At 39.9% G+C, this 27,121-nt stretch overlaps 1 protein-coding gene across 19 annotated transcripts in view; it reads right to left on the bottom strand.

Moving 5' to 3' along the window:
- Positions 1 to 3,864: 3,864 nt before the first annotated feature.
- The window catches only part of LPP (LIM domain containing preferred translocation partner in lipoma), a 757,468-nt gene continuing 734,211 nt past the window's right edge, over positions 3,865 to 27,121 (bottom strand). For all 19 annotated transcript variants that reach the window (XM_055568750.1, XM_055568742.1, XM_055568745.1 and 16 more), the window contains 3 exons: positions 25,693 to 25,871; positions 19,263 to 19,383; positions 3,865 to 16,880 (listed from right to left, as the gene is read on the bottom strand). In XM_055568750.1, the coding sequence (XP_055424725.1) occupies positions 16,752 to 16,880; positions 19,263 to 19,383; positions 25,693 to 25,871 (429 nt within the window). In that variant the 3' untranslated portion in view covers positions 3,865 to 16,751. The remainder of the gene's footprint in view (positions 16,881 to 19,262; positions 19,384 to 25,692; positions 25,872 to 27,121) is intronic.

The raw sequence follows: 27,121 nt of genomic DNA on the forward strand, positions 1-27,121 counted from the left end.
CTTAAGATGTTCTGTGCTAACAGTGGAAAAGAGTGGGTGCCTTCATATTCTCGTTGGCATCATATTTCTTTTGAGAGACATTCCCTTTCTCAGAAGACCATATGGAAAGCAAATGATGTAAAAAATGAATCACAGTAAAAGAGGTTAGGGGAAAAGAGACAGGGATTATCCAGCTCAAAAAGAATTCCACACATAAGCAAGTAAATGTAATAACTTTATTGGATTTCTAAATATAATAACATAGTTGCAATTTTTTAACAGAAAAAAGGAATACGATTTTCATATTTATTCTTATAGAGCATTGGAAAAACAATTGATAGAGAAAACTGATAGAGGGTAAATTTAAACATGATTTAATAGAGGTGGTAATGTATAAATACAAAAGAAAATAACCCAAATCACTTGCTTATAACAGATTTTATTCTCTTACTTTTATAAGGAACCACGAGGGCTATGTTGGACTTGTCAGTGATGGTTCATGATGTAGAGGAGAGATGTAATTTGCTAAGAATAAAAAAGAGAAATCTGCATTTTGGGAATACCATGGCTCTGTCAGTATCATAGATGTGAAAAAAGGCATGTTCTCTCTATGTTTTTTGTGTCGCTTTCCCTAAGTCAGAGAATGCTATTCAGATTTGTAGCAATCATGGTGGGGCTATGATTATAGTTAGTAGGAAGTTCTTGTTCTTTGACACATTTAGCATAGAGAAAACCTGGCTTAACCCCTCTTTTCCCTGATCTATCTTTTTGTAAATACCACTTAACGTTTACATAAAACTCTCTCATAGTCATGATCAGGTTGAAACCTGGAGCAAAACCATGCTGTATCTTTCCCAGTCTATCTTGTTTCCAAGGAGGAAAAACTCTGGGGTATTCCAATGCCCCTTTTGATATCATGGAGATTTCCAAGCTCTTATCTAGCACATTTTTCTCTAACAATATAGAAAATGACTAGTGTTAAAACTGAATAAAGTAAAAACATAACAAGAACATGAACAGGAAGAGTAGACAGTTTTAGAGAAGAGAATCACTTTTCTTCAAGGAGACAAGTCATCTCATATAATGAAGACAACTAAGGAAAGGTGGTCCACACTCTAGTAATGATAAAACCAGGATCCGTTCTGCCCTCCTCCCTAGTTTAAGCAGTGGTGGAAAGCAGAATGGTGACTGATGCCGATGACATGGGAAGCACCTTCCATTGCTTGTCTCCCTCTACTTCCTGTTGGTGAAATTGGGTGGGATAGGAGACAACTTTGTGATCAAGAGGATGGCAAGAGCTTCCTTGGGGAAAGGCCCACTGGAGGTACCTTGCTTTTCCAAAGCAGAGACAGAATCAAGCAAACATGGAGCTAACTGACTTCTAAGGGAAGAGAGCGACTTGGCAAGTGTAATCTGCCAGCTGGTTGAGTCAGACGACACATTGAGAAAGATCTTTTTTGGAAGCACGTCCTCCCTTCAACCCTTTTCCTAAAATCATACATAGTCTACTTTGCCCCATTGGTCTGGACCCTCTCTTATTGCCACAGCTGGGTAAGAATCCAACTTTGTAGGCTGAGCTGCTGCTCCATTGACAATATCTACAGTTGTTACATCAGTGACAGAACCATGGAAACAAAAGCCAGTAAATAGCATGTGCTACTATTTTTAGGAGTCAAAGTAAAGATGCTCTAAGGATCTGGCAAGGGCATTTGGCCCCCTGAGTCTCCAATTGTCAGAGCCAAGACTTTAGTTTTCACTGATGTGAGCCTGAGAGATAAAAGGAGAAGCAATGTGCTGACATTCTAAGCTCACCAATGCTTAGTTTATAAAACACACATATGACACATATCCTAATAGAGGCCCTGGCTCATTGATTCTCTTAAACAACCTTTTTTTCCTGACTAAATGTTCCAATTCCATGAAGCATAATCTATTCCCTTGAAGTAGAGTACAGGAAACCTCAGCAATATGCCACCATCCAGCAGGATAAAAATATAAAGTGGCTGTATCAGCAAGGAATGCTCAGGAAATGTGCTTGCAGCCTGTTTCACGGTGCCACTCGGGAGGGGATATTGGAAATGAGTGACTTTCTTCCATTTGGCAAGGTTTCCTTATCTTAGCACCTACTCCTTTCGATGGTATGTTTTTGAAGGCTGCACGGTATGACTCTGGGTACCGTGTGTACATACATATGTAGGAAGAACGTCTATGTTTCTCAGAATAGGCACTTTTTGAAGGCAGTAAATCTAAAAGTAAAGTTAATAGAGCCTATATTTAGTGCTCATCTTCTCACTTTGCTGATGTGTATGCTGAACAGAAGATCACAGATTTGAGTCAGTCTCGCAAAGAGGCCGGAGTCGGCAAATGGCTATATTCAGAGCTGGGGAAGTCTTGCCAACTCAACTGTAGCTGTTAAAAGGCAGACTTGGAGAAGGTGCAATCGTTTTTCTCAAAGGTGACAGCACAGAAGGAGAAAAGCCTGTGACAAAGCCATGAAATAAAAGCTGGTGTGTGCAGCTCAGAGAAAATTACTATCCTCCCGCTTTGCATCTTCATGTCACGTCTACTTCATGGCACAGATTTGCTACCAGAAAGTTCTTTCTTTTCCCTTCCTTTTTTTGGGGGGGTGCATCTCATAACTACACATGCTCCCAGTAGAAAAGGAGGCAGCCCCAAGTCTGTTTAACAAATAATAAAGGTGAAGTTTAAAAGACAAAATAAAAAGCAAAGTAATTAATTGCATAGATAACACAGTAAAAGTTCAAAAAATCCTGTTGTGAAAGTTTTACATTTCGCTTAAGGCACATTAAATCACAAAATTTCATTTGTGTTAAATAATCAGACAATCAATGCCATCTCTAATTCTATTTGCTTTTTCATATGTTTCTTGAAAATTAATGAGGACAAATTCAGATTTTTTGGGGGGGTATTCTGTCTGTTTAATAAGAATTAATTCTTGGATAATTTGCTCATCAGCTTTCCCAAGAGAATAAAAGGGTACCAAACAGAAGAAAGTTATTTAAAATGATTTTTCAGTGACTTCATTATAAACTACTGGTCTTTCAACCCTTGGTTCAGACATTTCAGTTAAGTAAGAAGGCTGGCATGGTTTACCCCAGTTTCAAATTGCTATCCAGTGAGGCAGGTCCGAGGCACTTAACACTTTTTGGTAATTTCATCCTGATATGTTATTGTAATGGCATTCATCTAAAAACTAAGCAGAAGGCACAGAGGGTTAGTGAAATGCAAACACTGCCAAATATCAACTCACCTTTTCTGTGACAAAGTTAAAACATGAGGTCATTCCCATTGTTTGCATTTAAATGATAAAATCCCGTTTCCTCTCAAAGTCTGAATTTGAAGGAATGAAACATGTTGGCAGATACATCATAACCTGGCCATGCTATTCTCCTACTTCTAGTTTATAATTACTAAGGGATCATCAACTGTCACCCAAAGAGATGAAAAGGAACTGGATTTTTTCCCTTTACATTTGTCTCCTGAGAAAGAAGAAAAAGAGAAAATGTATCCAAGAAAAGCTAGCTCTCCCTCTTTTGCACTTTCTAAACTAGTTCAGAAATGGAGTGAAATGATTTGGTGAGGGAAGTCATTTAGGCTTAATATTTACTCCTTCATGATGGAGGAAAAGGAGTTAAAAAAGCAACTTTTATTCTTAAACAAGAGTAGGAAGGAAAGCAGGCACTGGAGAAAGCGGCAACACAATGTATCAATAATAATCACCCAAGAATTGTTCTTATCGGACTCCCAGCAGATAGATACATAGAGACTCCAGCTGCAGAGATAAATACCTTAGTTTCCACCCCCACCTCAAATTGCTTTGGCATACTCTAAAAGATAAATGGATCCGTACAAAATTTAAATAGCTTTTTCTTTTCTTTTTTGGCAGTCACAAAATTGGGTCAGGTCTAGGAATTATTAGTTTCTTGGCCTGAAAAATCCAAGTGTTTTAAAATAAGATTTCCTTTTTGAGGCATCAGCTTTCTTGGAAGATGTGTGTGTGTGTATGAGATAGTGTGTGTGAGTGTGTGAGCATGTGTGCATGCAGATGCACGGGTGAGTGTTCTGAAGACAACACAATTGTATTTTTCCTAGTTATGAGGGGTAACATTGTGTACAATGGAGAAAGAAAAACAAATGCATTCATAATTTCCTTTACATTACATAAAGATAAACTGGAGTTTATGGCTGTCTTTATATTTTTTTTTTAAAGAGCTGCTTTTTCATATTCAAAGCTTCACTGTCCTTTTATTCCTTGTCTAAGACATCACAGGTTCCACCCAAGTGAGTCTCAGCTCAGGCATACCTACCTAGAAAATTCTGAGGAGTTCTCAAAGTGCTTCCTCTGCTAAGCCACTCCTGTGTGTGTGTGTGTGTGGGGCGGTACATCATTGATTTTATAAGAATCATTTTCCACTCCATCAATCATAACATTAATCAAACCTCACTGGAAAATGAGGCTCCTTCCAGGTGTCTGAATGTCATCTCAGCCAAAGCCATTCAGCTGCTGCCCCCCCTGGCACCGCCTGTATTTCCCAGGTGTGCAGATTGGAAAGGGGTGAGAAGCCACTTGTTATTTAACTTGGCCCTCATTAATCCCAGAGAATTTAGCAGAAGGATAATGAGACCGATTTGATGGATGGAAGCCTCCTGGGAAAGATGATGCCTAGAAAGCATATTAGGTAAGCTCATTTTAAGGTTCCCTGCAGTAGATTTAACTCAGATGAAGAGAGAATGTTTTTCAGTTAACAGATTTTAACTTCAAGTCAAACAACTACAATGAGAAATGAGAGGAACTGAAAACCCAAGAGGGCACATCAAAAGGCACTGCTTCCAGATGGATGCTGCTCAAGAGGAGGCATACCCAGTTGTTGAACCGCCACATTTCATGTTCTAGAACATACAGGCTGGCTTCCAAGTAAGCATTCTGGAAACAACAGTACCAAACTCCCCATGATAAGCCCACAGGAAACACAAAATGACAACAGGAAGGGAAGTCCAGGCTCTCAAACAGCAAAAGGCAAGTGGCAGAATCACGATCCATCCCATAGCATTTTTTCATGGACATTTCAAGGTCAAGGTCACTTGGTTGGCTCGGAAATGCCTGATGCTATGACATACACTTGGTGGGGCCCTGATAAATGTGAGCTGAGAGAGAGGACAACATGCATTGTTTACCTGCAAAAGTTCCTGCCTCTGTGGGGTATAAATCGTAGCCCACATAAGAGAAAAATGTCTTAAGGATCAAGTCACTTCTGTGGGTCGCCACTGAATTCTAAATGAATGGCCTCCGTTGATATTTGGAACCTCACAGTTCCAGAGAGTTTTTCAGTTAATGTAAAGTAAACCAGAGTCTGTGGGGAAATTTGCTGCAGTGTACTTTAGTGCCAGTGTTTGCTCTTCGCGGTGCCCTTCCTCACTGGCTCCGTCACACTGCCAATCAGACAGACTGCCTAGCAGTTTCCAACAAGAAGACACAGAAAATGCATGCATGCTTTGAATGGTCTAAACCCCACAGCACCCATACGCCTCTGCCACCTGATAGCTGGGTGATCGATGTGAATTTCTTGGATGCCTTCAAACAGGGGCCCCGGGGGTCTGTACGAAGCATCCAGCATGCTCTGAGGTATGTGGTGCCCTGAAAGCAGCCACTGGAGAGAACACTGGACTTGCCAGACCTGGGTATGTCCCCAGGTCTGCCACTTACCAGCTCTTATTGCTTTTGGCAAGTCACTTAACAATTCTGAGCTTTGGCTTTCTCTTTCAGGATAGGGCCATTAATAACCTTCCTCCCAGAGCTGTTTCATGTGTTAAAGCAGTTTGTAAACTATCTTGGAATTATTATTTTAGAGCTTGGAAAGCCCCCTGCCCAGGAGACTGATGACAGCTTCTGCCAATAGGGCTCTTGGATTCAAGGCTGGGGTGGAAGAAGCTGCAAGTCTTATCCTCCCAGAGACCACTAATATATGGCAAGTGCCTGGTATAGTGTTCTGGCTGTCTTTCTACTTCCCATCTATCCTTGGTTACAAATGTCTTTGGAACAAGCATACTGTATGGATTTAGCCAACATCTTCTAAATAACTTTTGAAGTTTTGAATTTAGGATTTTGAGACATGTGGCATAAACTGTAATTAACGCCATGTTTCAACTGTACTGAACTTGTGTATAAATTTCGATATAAAACTGCAACATAATGTAACCTACTTCTTTTCACACAGAACAACTGGCTAGAGGTAATGCTTTTCAACAGAACCAGCATCTTCTGCTTTTGACATTTTCCTTGTTAGAAGTGGAAATCACACGCTGACATTTCCCAGCATTTTAAGGTCATTATCAACAGCCTGGATAACGGGAGAGTGTTTCACGGATTAGTTAGTGGGGGAAGGCATGAAGCTGTGTAACAACTGTCAGGATAGTTTTTCTTTTGAATAAGAAAGTAAGAACTGCAACCCAAAACTCATACTCTTAAACCTGACCCTCAGAAAACCCTTCAGACTATTTTTAAGGATATTTAAAACTTTTTTTTATAATCTTCAGCTAAAAAAAAAACCAAAAAAAGATCCCCCAGAAAACCACAGTTTATTTTTTAAAGAAATGTGTTGCCAAAAGCAAAATAGGTTAGGAAGGAAAACAGGGAGGAAGCAATGCTTTATTATGTACTGAGATTAATTTTGTGTGGCACCAAGGAGCACGTAAGCCCCAAAGACTGGTTCTGGGAGCTTGGGACCAAGTACAATGGAGGGAGTGGAAGAACTTTAGAAATAAGAGCTCCCTGATGCAGGTGATGCTCAAGCAGAGCCTGGATTTTCACTTATCAGTACATACATGAGGGAATTTTAACACCAAGTGGAATAGACAAATGTGGAGTCCTTTACAATCATGGACCTAGAAGCAACAGGAAAATAAGGTGTCCTGCTTGTCATACTGTAGAGGCTCAGAAGATAGGGGTGCTTGGTGCAAGAGTAGATTACGTAGCTAAGAACCAATGAAAATGTACATTTTGTGCATTACCAAAAAAGATTCCTATTCATACTGTCTGTGCTGGATTATATTTTGACAACTTTTCCTATCTTAAAATTACACAGAGATGAAAAAACAAACGGAATCAATCTTGCTCTATGTCTTTCCTTTCTCACTGACCTGAATATCTGGAAACCTTTTCTTCTGTGAAGGACATTCTAGAATGAGTTATACTTAAAGTGGAGGATCTTCTCTGAAAATAACCTATGCTTTCCTTTTGTTTCAGGTGCTTTACACACTCTTCTCTAAACTTCTAAATCAAGCCAATGAATCAAGATTTCTTAAGTTCACTCTTCCATGAAGATTAACTGATGTCACTGGGAAGAATTACTTTTCCTGAAGCTATTATCACTTCCTATGGAGTGCAGACTGAACCTATCTGATTTTATTGCAGTTGACTTTAATCAAAGTTACTTAGGGGCTGATTCTCCTAAAGCAATTATTAAATGGAGGGTGTGAGCAAAAGATGAATTTGTTAGAAAGACAAAAGTATAGAGAAAACATGGACTCTTCAGGGTAGTTCTTAAATGATTGAGTAGTGAAGCTGCTCACTTCATCAAGAGTGTAACAACTCTAGGTACTAACATTTGAGCCCAGAAAAATGCAAGCAAATCTCAAAAACCAAACTAGCCAGAAATATTTATGTGGAACCTATAAAGAGTCCAGAACTTTTTTTGCATATTCAGTATAGGAACATAGACAAGAAATGTTTCATTCTCGAGAAGACAAGGACAAAATGAAAGGGTTGAACATGGACCAAGAAGTGGGATCTAATGGATGACATATGTAAATACTAGCCCATTCTCTATGTAATTCTGAAAGAGAGGGGAATATCAGACCACCTGACCTGCCTCTTGAGAAATCTGTATGCAGGTTAGGAAGCAACAGTTAGAACTGGACATGGAACAACAAACGGGTTCCAAATAGGAAAAGGAGTACATCAAGGCTGTATATTGTCACCCTGCTTATTTAACTTATATGCAGAGTACATCATGAGAAACGCTGGGCTGGAGGAAGCACAAGCTGGAATCAAGATTGCTGGGAGAAATATCAATAACCTCAGATGCAGATGACACCACCCTTATGGCAAAAAGAGAAGAAGAACTAAAGAGCCTCTTGATGAAAGTGAAAGAGGAGAGTGAAAAAGTGGCTTAAAGCTCAACATTCAGAAAACTAAGATCATGGCATCCGGTCCCATCACTTCGTGGCAAATAGATGGGGAAACAGTGGCTGACTTTTATTTTTCTGGGCTCCAAGACTGCTGCAGATGGTGATTGCAGCCATGAAATTAAAAGATGCTTACTCCTTGGAAGGAAAGTTATGACCAACTTAGACAGCATATTGAAAAGCAGAGACATTACTTTGTCAACAAAGGTCCATCTAGTTAAGGCTATGGTTTTTCCAGTGGTCATGTATGGATGTGAGAGTTGGAGTATAAAGAAAGCTGAGTGTGGAAGAATTGATGCTTTTGAACTGTGGTGTTGGAGAAGACTCTTGAGAGTCCCTTGGACTGCAAGGAGATCCAACCAGTCCATCCTAAAGGAGGTCAGTCCTGGGTGTTCACTGGAAGGACTGATGTTGAAGCTGAACCTCCAATACTTTGGTCACCTGATGTGAAGAGCTGACTCATTTGAAAAGACCCTGGTGCTGGGAAAGGTTGAGGGCAGGAGGAGAAGGGGACAACAGAGGATGAGATGGTTGGATGGCATCACTGACTCAGTGGACATGGGTTTGGGTGGATTCCGGGAGTCAGTGATGGACAGGGAGGCCTGGCATGCTACGGTTCATGGGGTCCAAACAGTCGGACACGACTGAGCAACTGAACTAAACTGAACCCTATGTTGACTTTGGTAACATCAAAAACAGTGAAGTACACAGAGTAAGAGGACTGTTTTACACACAAGCAAGATCTAACCTCATCCAGTTTTCACTCTCCTGGGTCTGAGTCCTTGGGGGAAATTTCCACATTGAATATCAGTTTCCTTTCAATGATTCCATTTCCATTTACTTTCAATCCTGCTGCTGCTGCTGCTAAGACACTTCAGTCGTGTCTGACTCTGTGCAACCCCATAGACGGCAACCTACCAGCCTCCCCCGTCCCTGGGATTCTCCAGGCAAGAACAATGGAATGGGTTGCCATTTCCTTCTCCAGTGCATGAAAGTGAAAAGTGAAAGTGAAGTCACTCAGTCGTGTCCGTGTCCGACAGGGTGTTTTTACCTAGCCTGACCCAAAGAGCTGGCTACATTTCACTTAGTAGACTGAAATAAAATTAGAAAATATTGTTGGGTCTAACTGTTCGAAGGAGAAGCAAATGGATGATTGAACTTGATACTATGTTGATAAATGAGGAAAAGTTGCAAGAGTGATATCTGACCTAGAGGCAAATATATAGACCTTAGACTTCCTGTGCATAGCTCCAGAGCCCGAATTTTAACATGAGGAAGAACTTTGGTAGAAAAAAGCTGCCCCAATAGTAGAAGGACTGCCATGAATAGTACTACAAACTAGCGAGCTCTGAAAAGATGTGGAATGGTGACTTGTTGGGAAAATAATAGGAGATTCAGATCCTTAAAAGACCCATGAAGCTATGTTTGTCTAGGAACAGCGCTGAGGCTCGGGGTTGGCTATAGCCCTCTACACTGGTGTAGAACAGAAGATGACACAGTGAAATCTGTGTCAATCTTGGTAGATCATTCTGCTCTTGGGGCTGAAAACTGAATTTAGAAGCTACAGTTTTTTGTAGTTGTGTGTATCATTTAATAAGACTTCTGTTTGGGTCTATTAGGTCAATGTCTAGCAAAGGAAGGTGAATGATGTTTCCACTTGCCCATAAGTGAATGAGTTTATTGGAAAAAGTAGCAAGCACACAGTGGGTAAGGATTAATGCAACCATCTTAAAGTATTACAAAAGACTTAGTTATGGGTTTCCCTCTTCTTTCTAGTATATCTAACTTTTGCTTATAGAATGTTACAAAACTTGTGTTTATATTAAGGGTTAGAATGAGAGAGATTTATTAGGGTAGTTAGAAACTGTTGTAAATTATGCAACAATCAGAAATAAAGAAAAAAGATTTTAGCAATTTCGTTTTTGTAACTTCATGGGAGAAAAGTCAATGAGTTTAATAAAATGCATCTTCCACACAACTTTCCACAAAATAAGCCACATGTATGTTGGATAACAAAAATAGTGTCTACAACTTTTTTTGCACAGGGGCCAGGAAAGTAAAATAGAGAAAGGAGTAAGGGTCCTTCCTTTCTATATTGATAGGAAAATATGCTATTTTATACTTATTCTTCTTTGAACTTAGTAATCTAATGTTAGTTTTCTGTGCTTGCAACTAAAAAGGAGAAAAGGTACAAATCAATTCCAGTATAGCTGTGTAGGCAGGGCATTATAGAAAGCGCATGACTGGATTTGAACAAGAGACCCACAGACCAAGGCAACTCCTGTTTACTATGCTCACCAGGTACCTACATTGGAAAGGATGAGATACTCAGTGTGTGAAAACAGAAACCTCTAACCTTTAGAGATGCTTAGGGTGTAGTGGAGCTTGCTTAAGACTATGTAAGAATAGGCATCGCCATCTGTCACAGGAGAGTGAGCTATGGCCCTCTTGCAAAGGGATGAAGTGAATATATTACAGAGTCTTGTGTGGTTATGGCCATGCCACAGGGCTGAGAAACAGCTCTTCTTTTAATTCTCTTCTGACAAGGGAAAAATACAGTGTTAGCCATAGTGATTTTTAAACACCTCATAAACTTAGAAATATATTTTATTTGTTTAAAAAGCTACAATTGCCAATCCTTAAAACCTCTGTGAAAATTCTGAGTTACATTCTATAAGAATCCTCATATCAGTGTTTTAATTGTGACCTTCCCCTTCTCTCAAATTCTTTCTTCCCTCCGTATTCCTCTCTTCTTGGAGACAGGTTAAAAAACAAAACAAAACAAACAAGCAGAAAAACCTATTTATCAAAACAATATATTCACTGTGACTATTATTAAAACTGGGTAAGTTCATTTGTGTATTGAGTTATGTATATATTAGATATGCTTTTACTTTTCTCATATGTGACCCTCCCAAAAAGGAAAACCAAGGTCAACTTGTAGACAACATTAAGGACAGAAATCAACAATGGAAATCCATTCCTAGAATTATAAGCTTTTTCCAAACAAATTTATAAAAAACAGACACAGAGGGCATGTTTTTGATCAGTATTAGCCAGAGTTCAAAAGAATCTCAGACTCAAATTTTAAGAAAATGCGTTACTGAAAAATCCAGATCCTTTTCAGGTTAATTTTTATAAGACTACAGGTCTGTAACATGTGCTTCAGGAAAAACTATTGCTGATCTATTCCCTGTAAAATACTGTGCCTCAAGTATTAGGGTTTAATATGATTGTCATGGGAAAAAATGCTGATATGTGTAAAAATTCCAGAAGGATAATATGGAAAATTCTCAAGTTTCATTGCTCTAAAATAACATGCCATCACTTAAGAACACGATTGTCTTGTTGGTCAAAATGCTTAGGATTAAAAAAAAACAAAACCTTAAGCTAGTCTTAGAAAGATCACTTTGCCTATAGCTGAGAAAAGTAGGCCAGTCATAAATGAATTTGCCAAGAACTCTGTGATCTGAATCCCTGATGAAAACTCATTAAAATAAAACCCAAAGACTCTATTATCTCACCTCACTTTATGAAAAAACACAGTTTGGAAAAATATGCCTTTCTAAAGAAAGGATTTATGGATGCTGCATATATTTTGCAGTATAATTCTTCTCCTAATATGATCATAATTCCATAAGGATTGTAATGTACTGATTTAATTTATTTATGAAAAGTCCAATCAGGATAACACTAATGAGTAGAAATGTTAAGGAATAAGAAGGAGACAAGGAGGGAGGGGGAGGGGGGGAGGGGAGAGAACTCTCACCAGGCCACACAGCTTTAATCAGATCACTTTTTAAAGGCTGAAACAATAAGCGAACTAAACCACAGCCAGGCTTCCCAGGCAGCACAGTGGTAAAGAACCCACCTGCCGATGCAGGAGAGACATGAGGAATACCAGTCCGATCCCTGGGTCAGGAAGGAGGAGGAGGAAATGGCAATCCACTTTAGTATTCTTGCCTGGAAAATTCCACAGATAGAAGAGCCTAGAAGACTGCAGTCCATGGGGGCACGAAGAGTTGGGCACGACTGAGCAACTGAACACAGCATGCAGCAAATAACAGCCTCGTGAGAAAAGTTACCTGTCGAGGAAATGACTTGACCTGATATATTCATGATTGCACCATAATAATGACTCAGAACCGAGATCCTCAACTGGTTCTGTATACTATTAAATTTAAAAAAAAAAACAAAAACAGCAAACCAAAAGACTGTGGCAATTAAAGCGGTATGCTGAATAGATAGTAAAGGCTCAAGTGGAAGTATGTCTTCATTAGCTGACTAAAACTAGAGTAAGACCACTAAATAAGACCACTTACTCACTAACAACACCTAAGACATCACCTGTGGCATAGAATGCTTAAACATGTTTTCCTAATTTAGGAATTCATAAGGTACTTCCCAAGAGATGGCAAGAACAGAAACACTGCTAGAATACATTAAGATGAAGAGTTCAGACATCTCTGGATTTTGACTTTTCAATGAGTACATCTTTGAGATTTGGGAGGGTTATTTATGTGAAGACTCTTCAGAGGAGCATTCATAGTAGTGTAAAGTTTTCTTTAAAAATAAGGCACAAATGCATGTTGCTCTCTGATTGTCTCCCATGAAAGTGCACCAAAAGAGCGATCTTAGGAAATGAACTTGAGGCACATTTTGCAGAGGTATATCTTTTCCAGCCTCCTGGTTTCCTACAGATGGCTAAAGCAGGGTATGGAACATGCTGTCATATTTCATTCATAACACACATGTACTGAAGCTCTAGGCAACAGATGGACAATCGCTTGTTTAAACTACAAATGTGAAATACTAAGGTAGCATAGCAATATTTCTAGAAATGTATATGGAAAAAAAGCCTTTCCAAGCCAAGAGAAATGGTGAGAGGCTGTGAGGTTACATCAGTGTTTCCCTGATCTTCCTAGCAGCTGCCATGGTTTCCCCAACACCCTTCAAAACTTGATAATGGAGGGATCAGGGGGCAGCCCCAATGCAGATTTGACAAGAGAAGCCTAAACCATATCAAATAGAAATAACACTGTTATTCCTGGCTGGTTCACATTAATAGGATTTTTATTAACTAGGAAAACTGTTGGGAGTTGTGTTTTCAGAGTACTGTCTATATTCCATAAACCCTCTACGACAGCCCCATGGTAAAATGCTCTCTTCCTTCTCCTGAACCCAAATACAAAATACTTGTTTAAATGCAATTAGAATATTATATACTTGAAACATCATCGCAAACATCTCTGCAGAATCTTAGTGAGGAAACAGTTACAGTGTTGATATCTCCTCTGTATTCATCGGCATACACACAGTGAAGTCATTGTGATCAGAGAAGTTGCTCTGGTAAAAACAATTTTTTAATGAAAGGAAAAAGAACCCACATCATTGGGCTGCAGAGATGTCCAGGATCTCAAAGCTTTGATGCATTTAGCTGGAACACATGACTTATTTTGAGTTTTAAAGGCCAATCTGTTCACAGAGGAGACTCCATACTGAGTCAGTATGAGCTGGGGATCCAGGTGGTGGAGAAACCTAACCATAAAACAATCTGCAGAGCCCAGGACATAGTGGGTTTTTTCTCCTTTTCCATGTCTCTCATGTTACATGGAATTACCAAATATTTGTTTGTGACAATTTTTTTTAAAACCGGTATATTTTTTAGTATATTTTTACAAACTTTTTCTTATAAAGACTCTATGATTTTTTTCTATTATCTATGTCTTTAAATGATAACAATCAAGACAATATATCATAAGACAGTAGAATTATAATCCTTAAGGCACTAGATCTTTATATCTGTTATAGGCATCATTTCATGTAGCTAAAACAGTAAAGAGTGATTTGGCATTGCTGATACCAAATGATTAATAGAAGACAAGAAAGCAATATAAATCATATAATTAAGAAATCCTGAAATAAAATATTTTAGGATCCTTTCCTTATTATACCTTGTGAAAGAAAAAAATCTAAATCTAAATATTCTGTATATGTAGGTGTGCACATTCATTATTATAAAAGTATGATAAGTCTATATTAAAAAGAGATTTACTTTAAAAATCTTTGGTAAAGATACTCTGAGGTTATGTGATAAAAACACACTATAAAGATTGTAAGCAAGCACTATTCTGGCAGTGTCACAGTGAGGGGCCTGTAACAGCCTTTTCTTATAACTCTCTTTTTTTTCTTGGCATGTAAACATTCAGTTACATAAGAACTTAAATGTAACCAACAAGTAGAATGTTACTGCATTTTTATAGTATAAATATTTCATAAATCCTCCCTCTTTTGGCAAAATTCATAAGACTGTATTTTAAGAGATAAACTCCACCCCTCAATAAATTGGGCTCTTTCCTTTTGACCAAAAGATATTTTTTCCCCAAGTATTTCATAAAAAACAAATTGCTGAAGCAATTCAAGCTGATTATAGATAGTATCACCCCAATTGTCTAATGGTCAGTACTCTTTGAGGCCATCAGCATGGTCTCTCCTTTCATTTGGAAGACAGAAATTCAGTGATACAGTTGCCATTGTATCCTAAAATCCACATGCTGCCCAAAGTGGACCTCTTGTATTTCACATTATGAGAAATGTGAGGTCAAGGACAAGGGAATCAAGGTAAGGAAAGCACAGTGGTCAAAGGACCCTTTGAAAAGCTCTAGCTGTGGTCGTTCTAAAACAAAACTGGTAACCAAAGCAAATGAGCCACAGATTGACTTAGAAGAGCCATAGGCTTAAGGATATCTTATTGGGAAAAAAAAAAAAAATGAACCACCTTTATGATTATTCCTACTAAAGTAAAATAAATGTAATTGGGATGCTTGAGGTCTGGATTGCAATGCAAAACATTCACAAATAATTTTTCATTTCTGAGTGTTAAAATTAAAAACAAAGTCAGACTAGAAAAGTTTATCACTTTCTAATCATGAAAAAGATCTTTGTGGAATCAAGGAAGGGTATGGGGGGAATGTAGCTATATTTGTTATATTTGATTTCTTAAACTGGGTATCACAGAGATCCATTATATTATTATCTATATTTTTGCTATATTTAAAATACTTTGTAATTTAAAAGTATATACTTGCAGAAAGTTTTTAAAAAGGTTGACCTAATCTTAAAAAAGATTTGAACAAATCTTAATCCAAAATACTTAGTTTACAAGATGGTAACCTGCTATTAAGAGAAGGGTCCTTCCTTAAAGGAAACGTGTTAGAACATTAAAAAAAAAATGTATGTGGTTCTGCAGTTAGCAGGCAAGCATTTCACTGCCTCAAAAGAATCTGACTAAAGATTCTAGACTCTGCATATTTTTAGTTCAAAAAGGCAATTTCTTTTCAGTGATTGTCTATGAAAGTGTGGTGTAAATGTCACATCAGTGATATGAAAATGTCTCCTGCAATATGTATTTTGAGTTGCAGAAGAATTATAAGAATGATGAAACTGTGGTTTCACAACCTTTTCAAGTTTCCTGTCTTTTTAAGGTAAACTAAACAAAACCAAGACAATTTTATGTGCCCCGATTTGCAATTGTCAGGTAAAATGGACCTAGGTCTGGAAAAAAAAACAAAAAAAAACCTGAACAGTTCTCTGTAGAGATCTTCCTCTAGAGGACACAGCTACACATTCTGGTAGTTGTGTTTGTATGTCCTCCCTCCCCAAACAAACAAACAAAATGTCACAATATATCCGATATGAAAAGTGGAAGAGTATTGGAAGTTATATTCTAGAGAAAACCAAGTTTGTCCATATTATTATATCCAGGTAGCATGGAAAAAGAAAATTTTAACATTTGAGGCATAATAATGCCTTTTCAAATGTAACCCCAAAATGCTTTATCCAGCATACCCCATCTGTAATTTCTGCAGAAAAAATATTGAAGTTTGGTTCTCTCTCACCAATATCTATTTTCAAATGAGCCCCACCACTGGTCATTATAGATTTTGAATTGGGATGGCTGCAAATTCAGCTTCTTTTAATCTATGTAATTTACAGTTTAAATTCTTTATAACCTGACATAAAATTGTGCATTTTTTCCCCAAGGGACATGACTAGTTTAGAGCAATAAAAGACAATTTTTTTCAATACACAGAAAATGAATGACTATCTTTTATGATCGCTGGCAGTGTGGAAGTGATAGCATGGAGCCTTCAAGCCGAAAAGCACCTGGGAGTTGGCAGACTTCCCCAGGAAAAACTGTGTGACAGCAAATACCACACTAAAAAAAGCCATTCAACCAGATGAAAAGTGAGACAAACATAGGGATTAAAAGTTAAAGGAATGCAGAAGTGAATGGGATGGAGCATAATCCGTGCAAAAATGTGCAAGTCCTTGGGAACAAAGGCCTATCAAGGTTCTACATGACTAACTGTGAAATGTGTATTGTAAGAACTTAAAAAAAAATCTCATATTCTAGGTGTTTCTACAGAAAGGTTAATAGTGGATGAAGTAGAGACCATCCCATAGCTTGATTGCCTTTCCTTTCTTTTCCTATTTCTCTTGTCATATTTTTCTTGTGTTTCATCCTTCTCGGATCCACCAACTAACCGCTAAACAGGCGACTGGATTTAAAGGTCAGTGCTGGCCTTGGCGGTCAACACCCTGATGCGGGCAGAGTTGCAGGTCTTGCAGAGGATGTGTCCATCTAGCGGGTAGCAGCCTTGGTTATCTCCTTCAGACAGGAGACCACCACAATCCTGGAAGAAGGAAGGCAGAGGGAAAGGATGTCAGTGAAAATGGAAACAAACTCCTCTGTTCATGCAAAGCTTCCATAAAGAGGCCAATTACTACCTCTTCTCTTCCCCAGGACATCATATGATATGTGCATTAAGTTGAAACAGAGGCTGGGGACATAAATAAGAACAGGGTAAAATGACCTTCCTGATGTCACGCAATAGGAAATACAGGTACAGAAGAAGAACCTGAGGGCCTAGGCTCCCAAGTAGTTTGTTCCCTTCACCCAAACAATAAGAACAGGAGAGAATAAATCTTTATCATTTATTATTAATTTAAAGATTTTTCAAAAGTAATATACAAGTGCAAGAACAGAATCTTGTGGTAATTCCAGGTCAGAAGCTAAGTTGCAGAGTGACTCCTGCTAAGCAGCGGGCCATCAACAGGCTCTGCATACTTACTCCAACTTTAGAAAGAAAATAAAATCCTAAGGTTTGGGGTGGGTGGGGGGAGTGGGGAATGATCCATTGTACTTTCTAAAGGATACAGCACAGTGTAGAGGGATGAGTGCAGGATGGGGGGACAGGGCCCTTGGGTACCACCATTAGTTCTGCTCCTGCCTGTCACTGCAGGCAAGGCCAATAGCCACTCTGAAAATTATTCCCACAATTCCTACCTCACTGAGATGTTAGGAGGATCAAAGAGGAAAATGGATATGACTATACTTTGAAAAAAATGCCAAGAGCTATATAACTGTAAAGAATTATACTACTGTTAATAGTACCCGAGCATCCATTTTGAAAAGTGTTATATGACAGTTAAATGCTGACCTTCACCTTTAGAGGAAACAGAAATTTCTTCGGAAAAGAAAAATATAGTATTTCATCTTGTGGTGTGTGCCCTTGCTAACTGTGGTAGAAACTCTTTTAGAAGGTCACGACTGCTGTGTGCCTCACCTCTGCTGTCTTCTATGACAGCAAGGCAGGGGGGTCACTGAGGTTCCTATTTGAATTTGACAAATAATGATATGTAAGTTCAAAAAGGGTATCACCCAGAACACAACAGCAGGAGCAGCAGGAGCAGCAGTGATGGCCCCTATAGTTATTCTTCCCAAGAAGGCCAGCCTTATGAATGAACAAGCAGATATTCTGGAGATCTAGAGACATTTGGGGAAACTGAGTGATGGAATTAAACAGAACCTTTTGATCATAATAAACAGAAAGAAATTACATAAATGACATGGTTTTAAGCCTTTAATGACCTAACATTAACCGTTACCTGGGCACCCTAAAGACCCCAGAGTCGACTGCAGTGTTGAAACTCAACTGTTAGCACCTTGAATCTTAGAACCAAAGGAGCCAATACTGGGGCATCCAGAACAAGCCTGTTTTACACGTGGGGAAGTGAGCTGTGGAGAGGGAAGTGATTTGTCCGGGGTGATGGAGGTCTGCCTCCTTTTAATTCAGTGTTCCTCCCATTCTACAGTCTTGATTCTAAGACACATGTACAGTACAAATTTATTTTGTACTGCTATCATTTCATCTGGGAGGAGAAAAGGTACATCACACACCACTCTTAGAACAAACAACAAAACCATGAAAAGTCAAAGCCTGTTGGCACATAGAACAAGTGTATCTAGAAATAGTGGGAAGTCTGCCTCCATTGAACCTCAGTTTCTCCAACTGCAAAGTGAACTCTAGGTTTTCCACACTTAAAATTCAGGTCAATTCTAAGGCTAGACATTTTTATTGCTCTTTAGTCATAACACCTAGTGTAAAAGCTGGACGTTTTTTTATTTTCTTTGCTCATATTAAGGCCAGAGAGAGGCATGCAACTGGGGCTGTAGGAGTGAACAAAGCACGCTGCATAAACCGGGTGGTCAGCTACGGCTTAGGCAGTAGACGGCATTACCGCAGTCCTAGGGCTAGGGGCAGCTCTGCCAGCCCCACCGCCATGTCTTGGGAAAATCTCATGGGACTAGACGAGCCAATGTCATGAGGAGGTGGTAATAAGATAGTTCATATTATCTCTTGCAGATAGAAGGGGGAGCTGCTAACTGCTGCACTCAGAAGGTCTGGTAGAAAACAAGAAAGCTGCTTCAAAAGAGAGGCCCTGGGCAAGTCATAGGACTAGGATAAAAAAATGCTTTGAAGTCATTTTCTGAATGTGGTGTCCTTTTGATACCCAGATTAGAGGAGAAAGACTTGCTGCCGTTTGCTATATACATGATGACATGGCCCTTGGGCAAGAAATCTCTCGTCATTTCCAACTGGGGTCACAGGTCTCCTGTAAAACCCAAGTTGAATGAACACAGGCACTAAGGGCTCTCATAGATTTTATAATTGTGATATTTATAAAAATCTGGCTCTGATGGCCTGGCAGGGGGTGGGGCGCTGACCACAGACCTCACACCGGTAGCAGTGAACATGGAAATCACGATCCAGAGCCACAATCCGGACAGTCTCCTCCTGGCCAGGGGCAGGCATGATAGGCTCCTTGCACACAGAACAGCGGGGAGCAAATTTCCTGAAAGAGGAGAGAGAGTTCTGGTTAGATACTGAACTTAAAACTGACAAAGAGGTGAAAACAAGAGAAAAGAAAAGGTGCAAACCAAGAGCCAGGACATTTGGTCTACCACCGCGTGTGTCCTTGAGCAAGTCACCTTCCTTCCCTGGGTCTCCTTCCTTAGCTAAAATAGGGGATTTATATTCAATGACTGTTGAGGTTCTTCTAGATCATAAATATTGTGATATTTGGGGAAGTGGGAGATGAGTGTGTGAATTGCGTCTGGATGCCACACTGAGTGGCCCAATGCAATTCACACAGGCCACTCAGTGTGTGGCATGGCATTCACCTGTGGAAAGATTGCAAATACAAATCCTGGGCTGGATCAAGCAGAGGGAAGAATGAAGGTCTTGGCAGCCCCTACTTGTTTCTGACTTTTGCTTCTAGACTTTGTATGTGCTTACTGGGCTCTACTCAAATTTCCTGAGGGTGGTAAGTTTGCCTCACTCCAAATTATTAGAGTGTTTTTCTTAGAATTGTGTGTATATATATATATGTATATATATATATATACATATATATATATGTATGTATATATAAGTGTGTGAAAGTGAAAGTCATTCAGTTGTGTCCGACTCTTTACGACTCTGAGGACTAATCAGTCCATGGAATTCTTCAGGCCAGAATACTGGAGTGGGTAGCCTTCCTTTCCCTTCTCCAGGGATCTTCACAACCCAGGGATCAAACCCAGGTCTCCCACATTGCACGCAGATTCTTTATGAGCTGAGCCACCAGGGAAGCCCCATATATGTATGTATGTGTATATATATTGATATACATACACATGATTTTGAGGTTAACTATTGGTGAGAAATTTTAATATATCCTAACTTTTAATAGGAGAAGGCAATGGCACCCCACTCCAGTACTCTTGCCTGGATGGAGGAGCCTGGTGGGCTGCAGTCCATGGGGTTGCTAAGAGTCGGACACGACTGAGCGACTTCACTTTCACTTTTCACTTTCCTGCATTGGAGAAGGAAATGGCAACCCACTCCACTATTCTTGCCTGGAGAATCCCAGGGACAGCGGAGCCTGGTGGGCTGCTGTCTATGGGGTCGCACAGAGTCGGACACGACTGAAGTGGCTTAGCAGTAGCAGTAACTTTTAATATTCCCTAACTCTTAATATTCCTTACTATGGCTAATGGGCATAACTTTTTTTTTATATAACAGATCAATAGGCTGCAAATACAGGCCATGCATCCATCTGTATCTTCTAGAAATTAGGTGTGCCATTTATGAAGGTGTGAAATGAGACATGATTTGCAATGGACACAGATAACTGAAAAGATTGAAAAAGTAAGAAAGACCGTGCAACTCAGTTTTTTCATGGTAACGCTTTTAAGATTAATGATGTTAAATTTTATCTATTTGTAGAGAGACTTAAAAAGAAATAATGATAGTAATCTAACACTTTGCAGAGCACTTTATGGTTGTCAAAGCATTTTTACATACATTATACTCTATATGTACATATTAATTTGCCTGGCAGCACCCAAAAGGCATCTGTATGGCTGCAATCTAAATAAATATGAATTAAGCAGCAGATCAATTGATTGCTATGAAAGAAAAATCAAAAGGATCATGGTACAACTGCAGGAGTAATCAGAGTTGTTATAATTGGCATTTTATGCAAGAAGTTAATACTCAGTGGCAAAAAAAACTGCTTTGGACTACCTGATTATTTTTGAATCTGGGTCATCAGTAGTGAAATAAGCAGGCTTCTGGAATCAGCTGCAAAATCTCCTTTCCCCAAACCTACTGGGACCATAAACTTTGTGAGGTCAGAAGTATGTCTAGCCTATCACTTTATCTGTGAGCCTTCCCCAATGTCCTCAAATAGGATTACTTACTTCTTGAGGATAAAATATCTTTCATTGAGTTTGCCTATTTTAGTAGTAATTATTTGGATATCTTTGGAGACCTCAAAACTGTGAGCTTCCAAAGGACAAGATTTGCTTTATTTCTGAGTTTCTAGAAATAACTATTGTGACTGGTGCTGAAGATAGAAAGTCAGACAGTATTTAATGGAATGAAGTATTTGCTATATTCTGCATAAAAAGATATTGCTTAGGCCTTTATGTTCAACCTCAAGGTCTTTCCTCTTTGGAAAGGTATGAACAGTATTCTTGCTGAGTAATGATTCTTTCTTACCAACTAGCCTCATTAGATGGGAAAAGGTAAAGGGTAGAGACTGGAAGTGGCTTCCACAGTCCCCATGGTGTTCCCTGGACAGCATTTTAAGGACTCTGAAAACTCCCAGGTGGTCTATTTAAAAACTTGGCTCACTAAGCAGACAATAATAATAAAATTAATTTGATAAAAAATACTTCTGATGGTTAAAATAGCTACCATTTATTGTGTACTTATTGTATGCCAAGTCTTGTTAAGAACTCTATATACTTGATCTTATTTTTTTACTGATAGAAAACATGAAGAAATACTTTTTTTTTTTTATCATTTCTGCTATACAGCCATGGGAGCCAAAGCTCAGAGAAGGATGGTCTCTTATTCACTGGGTCCTGGCACATTTCTAGCAATCCACAAATGGATGCTGATTAAACAAATAGATAGATGCATGTAACATCCCTGATCAGAAAGATCAGACAGTGGAATAAAGGCTCAACACAATGAAAGAGTGATTTAAATAAATCTGCTTTTCTGAGCCCACTGTCTTGGAACTGGGAATACAGAAATAAATTAAGACTCCAGCAGTCAGACTGGTGAGGGACCTCTATATATTTCTGTATTTGTTCTGTTAACATATACGTGTACTGGAGTGGGTTGTCATTTCCTTCTCCAGGGGATCTTCCCAACATAGGGATCGAACTTGGGTCTCCTGTGTTGTGGGCAGACGCTCTACTGTCTGAGCCACCAGGGAATCCCATGCATATCCTATCATACTGCAAAAATGATTTAAGGGGGTTACTGTAAAATTGTGCATGTGCATTTTTTAAATCACTAATCAGCTATGTTAAGTGCTATCTATAGTGGATTTACAAAACTATAAAACATAGAGAAAGATCTAAATTCAAACATGGAGCTAGGGAGATTTTGAGATCAGAGGAAGCTTCTTTGTGTGTGCTGTGCTCAGCCATGTCTGACTCTTTGCAACCCCATTGATTGTAGCCTGCTAGGCTTCTCTGTCCATGAAATTTTCACTAGATGATAATTGGGTGGGGCCTTGAAAGATGGCCATTTAGGTGAAATGGGAAAGTAAGTATGTGTGTGTTTGTGTGTGTGTGGTGTGTATGGGTGTGTGTTGAGGGTGAGGGTGGGATACAGGCAGTCTGCCAGGAAACTAGTTTGAGCAGTCATCTGAAATGACACATGGGAAAGAGTTTCTGCCTAACAGGATGGGGGATTTGGGCCAACCCCGACTGAAGGTGGTTATGGAGGGGATGGCCCATTAGCAAGGCTTTAAAAATAGCATTTCAGAAGCTTGTTATTCAGAGTGCAGTCCAAAACCACCTGGGAGCTGGTCAGAAATGCAGAATCTTAGGCCCCCACTCCAGATCTCCGGAACTGAACTTTGCAGTTTAACAAGATCTGTGACTGTAAGCACGCTCAAGTTTGGGAAGCACCAGTGTAAAGGACAGGATTCTAGGCAGGGGAGATAAACCCCTTCTCCTGGGCCTCCTGCATCTCAGCTTCTTCTCCCAGGCTGCTCTGGCTACAGCCAAGCAGAGCTTCCTTGAGTGCAGAGAAACCATTCTTCACTCTGTGCCCTTCTTTAATGCCTGAGCTATTCCTTCGCTCAGTAAGCTGCATTTCCCATTTAAAACACTCTGCTTCCAGAAGCCTACTCAGGCCCCAGTAATCACTTCTGGCCTTGACAGCTCAAACCCTTGCCTGTGCCTCACCTCATCACTTTCATAGTCTTTTTTGCCTGATCTCACACATTACCTGCACTTCTTCTCTTCCTTCCTCCTGTCAAACTCCTTGCTGCTCTGGGCTTCTCTCTACGAATTTCTACTTATGCAATTTCTTTCCTTTAGCACTTAGCACAGTGATAGGCACATAGAGGGCTCTTCATAGATGTGGTTGAATTGAAATGGAAAGGCATTTCCTGCTGCTGCTGCTGCTGCTAAGTCACTTCAGTCGTGTCCGACTCTGTGTGACCCCATAGACGGCAGCCCATCAGGCTCCCCCGTCCCTGGGATTCTCCAGGCAAGAACACTGGAGTGGGTTGCCATTTCCTTCTCCAATGCATGAAAGTGAAAAGTCAAAGTGAAGTCGCTCAGTTGTGTCAGACTCTTCACGACCCCATAGACTGCAGCCAACCAGGCTCCTCCATCCATGGGATTTTCCAGGCAAGAGTACTGGAGTGATGCATTTCCTAGAAGCTCACAAATGGGAGATCTGTTCAGAATGACCAAGTATCTGCAGAAGGCAGCTGCATCTCCTCTCTGTAACCCACTTTCCTTAGCCATGCAATGTCTACCCTGGGTTGGACTTACAGCTGCTTTCTGTTCCAGTCTTTCAAGACCCAGAAAGAGAGCTCTTTAAAATGTATCTTTTATTTTTCTTTTTGTAAATGGGGAAAAGAACAAAAAGCTTCTCCCCCTGTAAACCTGCCAATCATGGAGACAACATTATTTTGAATAGTTTGCATTTTAACTTTCCATTGAATTAGCGATGGTAGGGACCATTGAGGTTTTGGATTCTTTTTCCCTTTTAATTGCTCAAGTGTGCCTTCCTGGAGTGTTCAGACCCACACACATGTCACCAGTCACAAGTCTCTAATTATGCTCCCCACTCCTCGAAATGAAAGATAAATGGCATAGATATAAACCTACATTTGTCAGAATTGACTTCCTGTTTTAATTGAGGGGTGTAACATATCAGTCTTTTCCAGCAACAGAAACATGTGTGCTCTGATTATATCTATCAGTCTTCCTTGGATTAGAGTAAATCTAAGAAAGGAGAGAAACAGTGACAGAAATACACTTCCCACTGGTATCTTTTCACTTCCCTTAAATAGATGCAAGTTTTTTTTTTTATGTGTAATTAGAAGCTAAAAATATCAATAACGTGAAGTACAATTTATGCTGTGACTGCCCTTTCAAAGTGAGCCAGCCCTTCCTTGTCTAATTCAGGTTGAGAATTCCTGCCTCTGGACTTTTTTTTTTTTTTTTAAATTCATTCAGCCTCACGTCTTTTAGTGAGGTTTTCACTTTCTCTGCTACTTGGAAAGTGGTCAGGAAATTCTTTTTTCAAAATATGAATCTCAGGTCCCCAGGCTGCTTGTGGCAAGTACCTCCTGGTTGTTGACAATAGAGCAATGAAAATTAACCCACAAGACTGTATATTTGGAGGGCAATAGAACCCAAAATGGCAAGCCATACAAATTCATCTCTTTGCAAGCCTCAGATGATTCTTGTGTTTGCTGGACAAAACTTCCGTGTCTGCCATTTATAAACCACACCTAAAGCTGTCATATCGTTCCTGGGAATATGCAACAAATGTGATCAACCAACAAACTGGTCAAATAAGAATAAGCAAAATACAAAGCTATACAATTTTCATGACCACTCCAGCTATCATAAAAGAGGACTCTACAAAGGAGAGAAGTGAGGAAGTGGGGATATATTTTTCTAGTCTTGATTTTGAGGTTCTACTTTCTAATTGTCCTCAAAAGATTAGAAAATATCCTGAGGAAGAGGACCTGGGCTAAGAGCTTAGGGGAGGGTATGCATATGTTGATAATGGCATAAAACCACCTCCAAATATGCAAGAGGCTTTCTTTAGCAAGAGGGGCTGAATTGTTCTCTGAATAATTCAAATGTTCTCCCCCTATAACTTCCTATGTGCAGAGTGGAAAAGACATGGCTCTAGAGAGAACCCTAGGCTGTCTTGGATGGGAAACTGGTCTGGTCTAATGAACAAACTGAAGAGCTCAGAGAAAACTGGGCAATTTGTCCACTGGCTCACAGCTTGTTCACGTTTAGGCCAGGGAGAGCTACTCTGTGATCCTGGCTCTCCAGTAATATGTTCTGTGGCTGACTCAACTTTCTTACAATTAAGGTGACACAAACATGTGATGGATAAGCCCAAGGGAAGCTTTGAAGCCGAGGCCACGCTGGAGGACCACACGGATTACTTGATATCACTTTCTGCATTGGAGGAGGGAATGAATAACTTCTTTCTAAGGTCCCACCAAATCCGGAGATTCTATAGCTTGGAGAGAGAAGAGTAGCCCATATGCCAGGCAGTAAGACCAGACGCCAAGAGGACCATCAGGCAGCAGAAGGGAGAGTAGATCGCCTACTTGTGGAAGTCCTCAATGCAGTGGATGAGGCCACCAGCGTCCACGGTGAATGGGATCCCATCCAGGCTGCGGCAGCACATCACACAGGTAAAGCAGTGAGGATGATAAGCCTTCCCTGTGGCTCGGAGAATCCGCTCCATGATGGGCTTGGAGCAAACGCTGCATTGCTCCAGGGTATTCTAGGGAGGAAAAGAAAAAATGCCAATGTTAAGCTGGGATGTAAGGAGCTCCACTTATATAGTAACTTATAGCATGACAAGCAGTGTTCCAGAACATATGGGCTCATGTGCTTTCACATAGTATTTGGAGAAAGGCAGAGTGTTTATTACAGAGAGAGAATGAAACAGATGGATCAAGTAGCTCTTCTAAGGCCATGCAGATGTGTTTTGTGTATTAGTCACTAAAGTCTGTCCAACTCATTAAGATCCTATGGACTGTAGCTCTCCAAGTTCCTCTGTCCATGGGATTTCCCAGGCAAGAACACTGGTGTGGGTTGCCACACCCTCCTCCATGGGATCTTCCTGGCTTGAGGATCGAACCTGTGTCTCCTGCACTGGCAGAAGGATTCTATACCACTGAGCCACAAGGGAAGCCCTCTGGCTTTGTACAGCAACTCAGTTTTGCTGTTGTGGCAGGAAGGCAGCCACAGACAATGTGTAAGTAAATGATCATGACTGTGTTCTAATAAAACTATACTTACAAAAACAAGCTGGATTTGGCCATGGCTATAGTTGAGCTTCCCAAGTGGCGCTACTGGTAAAGAACCCGACTGCCAATGAAGGAGACCTAAGAGGTGCAGGTTCAATCCTTGGATTGGGAAGATCCCCTGGAGGAGGGCAACCCACTGCAGTATTCTCACCTGAGAATCCCATGGACAGAGGAGCCTGGAAGGCTGCAGTCCATAGGGTTGCAAACAGTCAGACACGACTGAAGTGACTTAGCATATAGTTGGCTGACCTCTGAACTACACAATCTGGATTCTCCACTGGAAGAATACTTCTCTATTACTTCTAAAACTTGATTAATCATCAAAATCTTACCAGGATCAGTCAGAACCTTAACGTTTTAGAGTGGTCTCTCTGATGACCCAGACTCACAGACAGCATGCTGGTTATAGAACCCAATGAGAGATCAGTAAAATCAATGATGTTTTGATCATTTAAACCCTTGATTCAAACACCATCTCCACATTTAGTGCTGTGAACTCTTGATAGACATGTTGAACCTAGAAGGTTTTGAGTCTAGAGGGTTTGTTGAACCTAGAGGGTTTCTCTTTTGAGAAATGAAATAAGAAAGTCAAATTTATTTGGCTTTAAAAATATATTCAGCTTTAAAAATAAATCCTCCTACCCTTTTAAAATGGATATCATTTATTGAGTCAGGACTCAGAAAGATTGATAAAATTAGTTGTTAACTCTCCATCCTTGCC

This window comes from Bubalus kerabau, chromosome 2, assembly GCF_029407905.1.
Source record: "Bubalus kerabau isolate K-KA32 ecotype Philippines breed swamp buffalo chromosome 2, PCC_UOA_SB_1v2, whole genome shotgun sequence".
Taxonomy (NCBI): domain Eukaryota; kingdom Metazoa; phylum Chordata; class Mammalia; order Artiodactyla; family Bovidae; genus Bubalus; species Bubalus kerabau.